Raw genomic sequence first — 10,005 nt, forward strand, 5'->3', positions numbered from 1 at the left:
CAAGCCAGCTCCCTTTTTTTTTTTTTTTCTGTATCAATCCTGTCAGAGCAACTGACGGATTCACGTGATGGTGGGTATGAGGTATCTCGTCAATGGGAGTGGCGGAACCCATGCATGAAGAAGCCGCTTTTCATAATGGCGGGATACCTTAATCCGCTATTGGTGCTGGCGGGATCCCTTAAGAAAAAGACTCCCTCTCAAATATGTTTACAAACAAACCCTCTAAGGATAAAACTTTGTAAAACTACCCCTCTGACATCATTTTGCCAAACCGAACCATGTGTCTGGAGTCCCAATCAAATCAAGGTGCCAAACTTATATTAATAAGCGTATATACATTAGAGCTATATCAACTATGGGACAAACTTTTGACGGGAGCAAAAAAAAGGGTAAAATGATTTTTTATATATTAAAATTGGCTTATCTATTTTAATTTTTAACCAACTTTTTTAAAAGTTAAAATACGTAACATAATTTCAATGTTTTGACTTTTGAATAAATCTGATTAATCTTTTTTTTTTTATTTCTTCTCCTTATGGAGTTATGTTTCTGGCGTGTTTGGTTTCTCTCTTTTATGCTTTGAACGTCAATAGTTTTCACGTGGACTTGAGTTTGAAAATCCAAACACACACCTATCTATATCAGTCATTTTGATCACAAGCAAAATGATTGTCAACTTGAATACAATAAATACTCGTACATGTGAATTGCATTACTCTGTCCTTACTTTAATTTACCATTCACACATCTCAAAAGAAGACGCAACTATCTGAATTCTGAACTATAGTACATCAATAGGAGTAGTATTACAGCATGATCAATGAAGTGAAAAAAATAAAAATGTAGACAGGAATTAATTAAAGAAATGAAGGAATCAAATCAATTAACCTGAAACTTATTTTCCATCTATAGTCTTTTTTTCTTGAGAATTATTGCCAAGTATAGGGGGATGAATGACCGAATGAGATGCAAACGTGTTTGGGTTACCCTTCAATTCAACGTAACCCACATTTTTAATAAACGTGTAGTTACTTCTCCGTTTTGTGCATTGGAATGCGCAATCAGACATTTAGTATCTCTCAAACCACAATTCAAATACGCACTTAGTGTCCTTGGCCAGGACTTGGACCCGAATCCTTAATTTCGCCAAGGGTCTCACTGTTGGTAAATTTGTGACCCTCTCCTCCGACGCTAGGACCCGAGTTCTTGATTCCACCAAGTGTCTCGCTGTTTGTAAATTGGTGACCTTTCCCTCCAGGACTAGGACCAGAGTCCTTAATCCCACCAAGGGTTTCACTATTGGTGAACTTGTGTCCCACACCTGGGCTTGGCCCAGAATCCTTCATTGCTCCCAGAGCTAACCAATCAAAGAAATCCACCTCTTCCCCTCCAGTGGCTGATTTCCCCGTCTCAATGATACTTAATGGACGGGCTTCTAAGCCCATGAAAAAAGCAAAGTTCACCAATAACACGAGAACTAGTAAGGCCTGAGTTTTCAGCATGCTTGTCATCTTTTTTAATGTTAAAAAGGGAAAGGGAATTAGTATCTTTGTTTGGGAATTCGAGAGACAGAGAGAGAGAGAGGAAGAGAAAGGGAAAGAGAGATTTTAATTTGTGTTTGATGTTTGTGTAACATGGAGATGTATGAAGACCTTTTTATAGCAGGGGAAGTTGTCGACTAAAATAAATCCAGCATGCACATTCAAATGTGGAATATGACCAAAACATTGTGTATAGATTTTTTTCTATTATATTCAAACTTCAAACAACGTGAGTATATTATTTTTTTTTCTCGCGGAGGAAGCAGCTTAGGAGGTTCCGAAGGATAATAGTCAATTTGGATTTCAGGTTTAGAGAAAGGTTTGCATCACAGTATACTTATTCAAGAAAAATAGCAAGAACGAATTAGAAAATGAAAGAAATTGCGGGTCCAAGTTGTGTACGTAGAATGTTGGTAAATAAAACTCGTCTCACTAGGTTTTCCTTGTGCCCACTGCTTTGGAGTCGTAGGGAAGTTAGTATGTGCTGCTTCGAGTCGAAGACCAAGACTATGTAGTAACGTAATACCTGAAATTCAAGACCCAAACGACAATGACACGTTGGAATTTGGATTATATATTTATATATATAGTTTGTTAATCTACATCCACTTGTTTTTATAAAGAATTTATTAATAAATTTTAACTATAACTGATGTAATGCACATTAACAAACGCTCGTAAAATTTGTTAATATACTCATTTTAAAAAACGAGTGAGTGTTCGTCAGCATACTCGTATGTATAAATTAAAATTGTACATTAATAAAAATTAAAAATAACTAGTTTTTTGTTTTAATAAAGTTGAATTAATGGAAAGTTTTAATATCTAAGATGTAACTTCTTTCATGATTTGAAAGAAAAAAAGAAAATTCAATTTGATTATTATGCTAAATAATTGAGTGTAAATGTGTAAAGAAAATGAAAAATATGCGTAAGAAAAGAGGGGAGATGGCTGCGTTCGCACTTGTTGCAATGACCAGTCAATCAGTCGTCTATGGTATACTATAGTGTATATGGAAATTATTATTAATGAATAGAGAAAGGAAAGTAGCTAAATTTATTAAAGGCAAATCCACCTCACAACAAACAACACTCCCTTGACTTGGGGTGTTGCTAGGTGCACACAATATTATTGTTTGTGCACCCAACAATTTTACTTAATTCCGAAAATACTCCTGTGCTTTCTTTCTTTTTAAGTTGTTTTTTAAGTTACTTTTTTCAGTTACACTTTATTCTTTGTTTTCTTCGTTTCCTCTCGGTTTTTCGTTGTTGTGAGAGGTGCACATTGTCATTTCGGTCGAGGTGAAAGTGTTATGGAGATTCATTGGTGGTGATTGTTGCGGTGGTTGATTCAGTCGTTAACGGAGATACGTTGGAGGTACGATGTTAATTTTTTTGTTTGCGTAACATATGGATTAAGTAATCCGTAAATTTTAATATAACTTACGGATTACATAATCCATATGATTTATAGATGATTTGTATAAATCATACGGGTTACTTAATCCATATGATTTATACGGATTACTTAATCCGTATGATTTATACGAATTTTTATTTTTTATTAAATTAAAAGAAATATTAAAATTTTAAATTATAAATATGTTAGTATGATTGTTAAAAATATTAATTTAACATGTAAAGAAAAATTATTTGTTTATATGTTTATTTGAAATGTAATTCGTATTATTGTTTTAAATATTTTTAAAGAAGTGTAGATTGATAATTAATTTGTAATTACTTATTTTTATATTTTGAAAATGGTATGATTTGTAAGATAATTTATAGTTGTAATTTATGGATAATTTATTTGAGTTTTTATGGTCTAAAATTGATTGTTTTGTGTGGTAATAATTTGATGAATTAGAATTAAGTTGAATAAAATAATTTATTTGACTACATATGTTGCGATTATAATTTTTTATATATTATATGGTTATGAATTGTAAGTATAAAAAGTTGATGTTATTGGTTTTTAATATATAGGGTTATCAATTTTAATGTTTATAAAATGGTATGCAGTAAAAAATCACGTAGGCTTTTGTGTGATAGTATATGTATGGTGCGGTTAAGGGTTGTTTGTTTGTGATGTTGAAAATTTTGAATGTCTTGTTAAGATGGATGAAGATCAATGGATGTATGATAGTATAAAGTCTAAAGAAGTTTATATGAATGATGAAAATGAAGACGAAGCTGGTGTGAATTAAGAACATGTTGATTGTTTTGATGTGCATAATACTTCTCAGGTAATAATGTGATTTATTGTTATTAAATGAATAAAATGAATGTCCTTTTGAAGACTAAACTTGTGTGGATTGCATTGTAGGTGTTTGCTACCCGAGATGATGTTTTATAGTGGGCTCGATCAATTGCTTTTGAAATTGGATTTGTCGCGGTGATTATGAGGTCAGATACAAATACTGGTATGAGAGGAAGGACTTGATTTGTGTTAATTGGTTGTGAAAGGAGTGGTCAATATAGGTCTAGCAAGAAAGATTTTGTTAGAAGAGATATTGACAGTAGGAAATGTAGGTGTCCCTTTAAGTTTCATGGGAAATCAGTGGTTGGAGGCAAAGGATGGATGGTGAAGTTAATGTGTGGGAGTCACAATCATGAATTGGCTAAGTCATTAGTTGGACATCCATACGTTGGTCGATTGACTAAGGATGAGAAGACAATTATTGCTTATATGACAAAGTGAATGGTGAAAACAAGAAACATTCTGCTAACAGTGAAGGAGCACAATGTCAATAGTTGTACAACAATCAAACAAATATACAGTGCAAGAAGTGTATACTGTTCTTCCATAAGAGGCAATGATACTGAAATGCAACATCTAATGAAGCTTCTTGAACGAGATTAGTATATTCATTGACATAGATTAAAGGACGAAGATGTTGTACGTGGTATCTTCTAGTGTCATCCTAATGCAGTGAAGTTATGTAATGCATGCAACTTGGTGTTTTTGATAGATAATACCTACAAAATAAACAGGTACAAACTCCCGTTACTTGACTTTATTGGTGTGACACCAGCTGGGATGACATTCTCTACTGGTTTTGCATATTTGGAGGGAGAACGTCTAAATAATATGGTTTGGGCTCTAGAACGGTTTCAAGGTCTTTTTCTAAGACGTGATGCCTTCCTTGGAGTTATTGTGACCGACAGAGACCTAGCATTGATGAATGCAGTGAAAACTGTATTCCCTGAGTGTACCAACTTGTGGTGTTGGTTTTACATCAACAAGAATGTCAAGGCAAAATGTAAATCCCTAATTGGTCAAAAAAAACGCATGGGAGTATGCGATGGATGCTTGGGGGAGTTTGGCTGATTGTCGTTCCAAGCATCAGTTCGATGACTGCCTTAAGAAGTTTGAAATTGCTTGTTCACCATGGCCAATGTTTGTTGACTATGTCAACGAAACATGGGTAATTCCCCACAAAGAAAATTTTGTTAAAGCCTGGACGAATAAGGTGATGCACTTAGGAAACACAACAACAAACAGGTATTAAAATTTTCATATTTTTTATTAGGGTTAAGGAATTAATGAATTTTAATTGTTGTATTTATTTATTATTTTTTGTGTATTTCAAATGTAGGGTTGAATATGCTCATTGGGCTTTAAAAAGACTATTATAGAATAGCCTTGGGGACCTATGTAGTGTTTGGGATGCCTTGAGCAACATGATCACGCTGCAACACACTGAAACTAAGGCATCCATGGTATGTAATTTATGTTTTGTTTTTTATTTAAAATTTAGTTTAAATAAATGTAATCCGTATAGCTAGTTCATGCATCTTACTATGGATAAGTGGATGGATATAAACGACATGGGATATGTCATTGCATCAAGGTATAGTGTTATCCTTGTATCGTTGTCTCTACAACAAAACATGACGTTTTTTCCTCTTAGAAGTCAACCACCAACAGATTCTTTTGTGCATCGCATAATATGTATTGGTCACATCTTTGGCAATAATTTTGTTCAGGTAGATTCATCGTAATGGTATTTTTAAATTAATGAAATAATTGTGTTATAATAACTTGAAATTGTTTGTGCATGTGTAATAGGTTTATTTAAAAGACCATTGTCCCTTACCGCCTCTAGCTTTGTTATGGTCTTGGAATTGTCATCCTTAGGCAAAATAGTGGCCAACTCCATATATTAGTAGAATGCATCAGTACATAAATTTGATGATGTTGAAAAGAAATGTTGATTTAAGTGAAGAGTGAACATTTAGGTACCAATGACATTGTAATGTACTACATTAATATATAATTGTTTCAGTGGAAATTCACGTAATTATTTATTATACCATACATTAAAGTTAATTGTTTAGGGTTAGTATAATACTTAGGGTTTAGTCTTGCGCGCGTTGTTAGAGTTAATTGTGATGTGCAAACCAGGGTTTAGTATTACGCTTTAGGGTTAAATAATTTGTGTTTGTCAATAGTAATATAAAAAACAATTCAAAAAAAATTGCTAAAACAAAATTATTGTGAAATAAAATAAAATGATAAATATAGTCTACAAATTTTCCTAAAAAACTATAAGTGTCTTCATGCGTGATCCGTGTGTCGCCTTCATCGCGACCACACATATACATTGTGATCCACACTGACCCCCCTAGCAATCCTTAGGCAGTCTTGCATGACATCGTATGTTTCTGTGGCTTTAGTCACTATCCTTAGGTTAAGCAACCACTCCAACCTTTCTGCAATTGCATGGCAAGCCTTTGATGACATTGACAACAATGAATAAGGTATAACCATATTGCACAATTAAATTAAATGAAATTAAGAAAGCTGTGGAATATATATTTTACCACTGCATGTCTAGGCTGCTCCACATCAGAAGATGCATGTGTAGGTGCTTCCTCCATAGCTGCTGTCGCCACCGGGTACTCAGGCATATCTGATTCCACATATGTCTCATCTTGCATGACAAGTGGATGTCTGGGTGGATCCCCGGGCTGTGTCGGCCTCATGAATGGATGCAAAATCATATAGAACCAGTCCATGTAGTTCGGTGCACATTGTCCAAGAACAACACAAATCTGGCCCACCGGTGCAAGGTAGTCAAAGAAATGCATCCATTTGTCGTCAATAACTTCGAAGCATAACCTTGAACCTGAAGAATGAGGATGAATCATCTGAACATACCCAAATTGCCACACCACCCTCTTTGGTCGGTGTATGACAACAACGGGACCCCATTAGATACGTCCAGAAAAACATGAAATGAGGTCAAACTCTCGAACTGCACAGTGGTCATCGTAAGGCATCCAACAAACATCAACAGTCGTCAGTCGATCTAGACGCTTCTGATACATCGATGTTGGTAATGCCTTCGTAGAGGCCTTTGTAGAGGTTCGATGGTAGGCACATGGTGACCTTTCATCATACTCTGAATTTGTAAAAGCCTTAGCAATAGATGGAAAATGCTCATAAATCCAACACTACACAAATTTGATCAGAACAAAGAAAATATCAAATGAACATATTACAAAAATATTAGAAAAAATTAAATAATAATCAATGACAATTACCTGTAATAGTGTGATATATCCAACAAGTTGTCTACTGCCGCTTTTACAAGCATCATTCAAATTATCGTACATATGCACTAAGGCGGCAGCTCCCCATGCGTAGCTTCCACTTTGACTGAGGTCTCAGAAGGCGTCCAAGAACACCACATGCACGTCTGTTGCACTCTTGTTAGCAAAAAAAGTGCAACCTAACAAATGCTGCAAATAAACTTGAGCTGCTACAGTCCAGTGTCCGACCTCATATTTGCCATGATAAATTTCTCGTAGCCGTGATAGGCGTACATATGCCCCATGACACTGTATTGTCTAAGCTCTAGCTTCATCTCCATTGACTTCAAGTAACTCCACTAACATCAACACCGCTTCGTTGGCATGAAGAGTGTCGAAGCTGTGGAATGTGCCTATGATGGGCAGATGAAGCAAAGATGCCACATCATCAAGGGTGATGGTGACCTCTCCTACTAGAAGATGGAAAGTGCTCGTTTCCTTAAGTCACCTCTCCACAAAAGCCGATATAAGTCCCTAATCGCTAGTGTCCAATGAACATGTGATCAAAGAACTTAATCTTGTGGCAACAACTAACCCATCAATCTCAGCAGCAGGCCTCCCAAATTTATGAACCTTCTTTCCATGGGAGGATAGCTTCAATTCAGGACGCTCCTAAGAAATAATTAAATAATTTTAACAATAATAACAAATACTTATTGAAATATAATTTATTAAAAACTATAAATATCCCTCTATTCCAAACAATGATTGTAACATGATCAGCATAGTCAGTCAAAATTGATGTGATGCAATCCTACTCCACAAGGGCATTAGATAGAAGGCTCCAAAAACATTGGACCAGAGATGCAAGAGAAGGTCTTAGGGTTCTCATGAGCCTTAGGGTAGATTTCAGGCCCATGAGCTAAGTATGAGCCCGCTTATCTTTGTACATATTAGATTAAGGTTTCATTATTTTTTGGCCTTGTATTTAGGGCTCCATAATATAGGTAAGGTACCCTAGAAATGTAGGGTTTTTTAGCCCTTGTATTTTAGGGCACCTAGACTAGTTTTTGTATTAGGGGTAGTTTTGTAATTTCACATGCATTAAGTGAATATTTGATGTGTGTGTTGGAAAATAAATTTAATTGAATTGGGAGAAGCCCAATCCAATTAAATTTTAGAGGGGGAGGTGAGCATTTGCTTGCTACACCCCATTGCCACACCATATAGTCACACTTTGTGCATGTCCTTCATGCTTTACATGCCTCATGACACCTAAGCACACTTAGTGGAGAATCTTGGACTTGATCTTGGATTAGTAGGCTGAACCATAACTAAAATTCACTAATCATAATTAGTGAAATTTTGGCTCCAAAATTTGGCTCCACAAATTCAATTTCAAATCCAAGTGAAATTTGAATAGAAATTTAAATTTCATTCCAATTTTGTGTGACACTTAGACTATAAATAGAGGTCATGTGTGTGCATTTTTTTGAACTTTGATCATTTGAAAATTAAACTTCAAATTTCAGAGCTCTCTTAGAGCACAAAATTTTGTGCTCTTCTCTTCCTCTCGCTTCATTCATCTCCTTCTTCCTCCAAGCTTTTATCCATGACCTCCTATGGTGGTGAGCTTCTTCTAGACTCATCTTCTCCTTGAAGTGGCGTCTCCTCTCTCTCTTCCTTCTCCATTCCGCTGCCATTCATCTTCCAAGAAGCAAATGAATCCATTGATGAAGAAGATCCTAGGCCTACAAGCTCCAATGGAGCTTACATCATGATGTGTCACGCAACCCGCCTAGAAAACCCTGGGCATCAACACCAGCTTCTTCAGGATGTTGGAAGACCTCTTCAGTTGCGTCATCCACGTGAGGAGCATCCTCAGCAACTACGTGCGGATGCTGTGGGCCTTCACCGTTAAGGAGCATCATCTGAATCACGATTATCTTCTCTCCCCAGGGCTCTTCCTATAACTCTGCCTAGGGCACGACTTAAACTTCTAGTTCTAACCATAATATGCAAATTAGCACATACATACAAATTTATGTCAAAATTCAAACAATACTTAAATCAATTACAATACAATCATTCATAAATAAAAAATTATTATATATATATATATATATATATATTTCAAAATTTTTTTGTAATTATTTTTATGTAGTGAATTAACATCTTTATTACAAAACAACTTAAAAAAACACTATAATTAATTACTTACATAAAAAACAAATATATAATAATTATAAATATATTTATAATTAAAAATAAAACAACAGCTTTTTCAAAACAAAAATGAAAACTATGTATTAAAATAACAAACAATACGTATTTAAAAACAAAATTAAAATTAATATATTTACAATTAAAGAAAATTACTATTTAACTAGATGATTCAAAATAATTTATTTTTTTTATAAAATAAATAATAACTATTTACAAACAAAAAAGAAAATAATATATTTATATTTCATAAAAAAATATTTAAAATAAAAAAATGAATATATTTAGAATTAAAAGAAATAACTATTTAAAAACATAATTGAAGATAAACAATGTTTTATTTATATAATATACAATAACTATTTACAAACAAATAAGAAAATAATATATTTATATTTCGTAAAAAAATATTTAAAAACAAAAACAAATGAATATATTTAGAATTAAAAGAAATAACTATTTAAAAACATAATTGAAAATAAACAATTTTTTATTTATATAATATACAATAACTACCGACAAACAATTAAGAAAATGATATATTTATATTTCATACAAAAAAACCTATTTAAAAACAAAAAAAAATTATATTTTTATAAAAAAACTTTAACTATTAAAAAAATAAATCTAATTCATTTTTGAATAATTTTAAAAATAAAATACAGATTACATAATCTGTATGAGTCATACGAAATTATACTTTT

At 33.6% G+C, this 10,005-nt stretch overlaps 1 protein-coding gene across 1 annotated transcript; it reads right to left on the reverse strand.

The window, feature by feature from the left end:
* Window positions 1-697: 697 nt before the first annotated feature.
* Window positions 698-1,625, reverse strand: LOC114412436 (PAMP-induced secreted peptide 2-like). The gene has a single exon (XM_028376338.1). The coding sequence runs from the start codon at window positions 1,509-1,511 to the stop codon at window positions 1,104-1,106; it is 408 nt and encodes a 135-aa protein (XP_028232139.1). The 5' UTR covers window positions 1,512-1,625; the 3' UTR covers window positions 698-1,103.
* Between the last annotated feature and the right edge of the window lie 8,380 nt (window positions 1,626-10,005).

The sequence above is a fragment of the Glycine soja genome, chromosome 5, assembly GCF_004193775.1.
Source record: "Glycine soja cultivar W05 chromosome 5, ASM419377v2, whole genome shotgun sequence".
NCBI classification, from domain to species: Eukaryota; Viridiplantae; Streptophyta; class Magnoliopsida; order Fabales; family Fabaceae; genus Glycine; species Glycine soja.

Coding starts and splice junctions, on each gene's coding strand:
- LOC114412436 (XM_028376338.1), bottom strand. CDS start 1,511: ATGACAAGCATGCTGAAAACTCAGGCCTTACTAGTTCTCGTGTTATTG.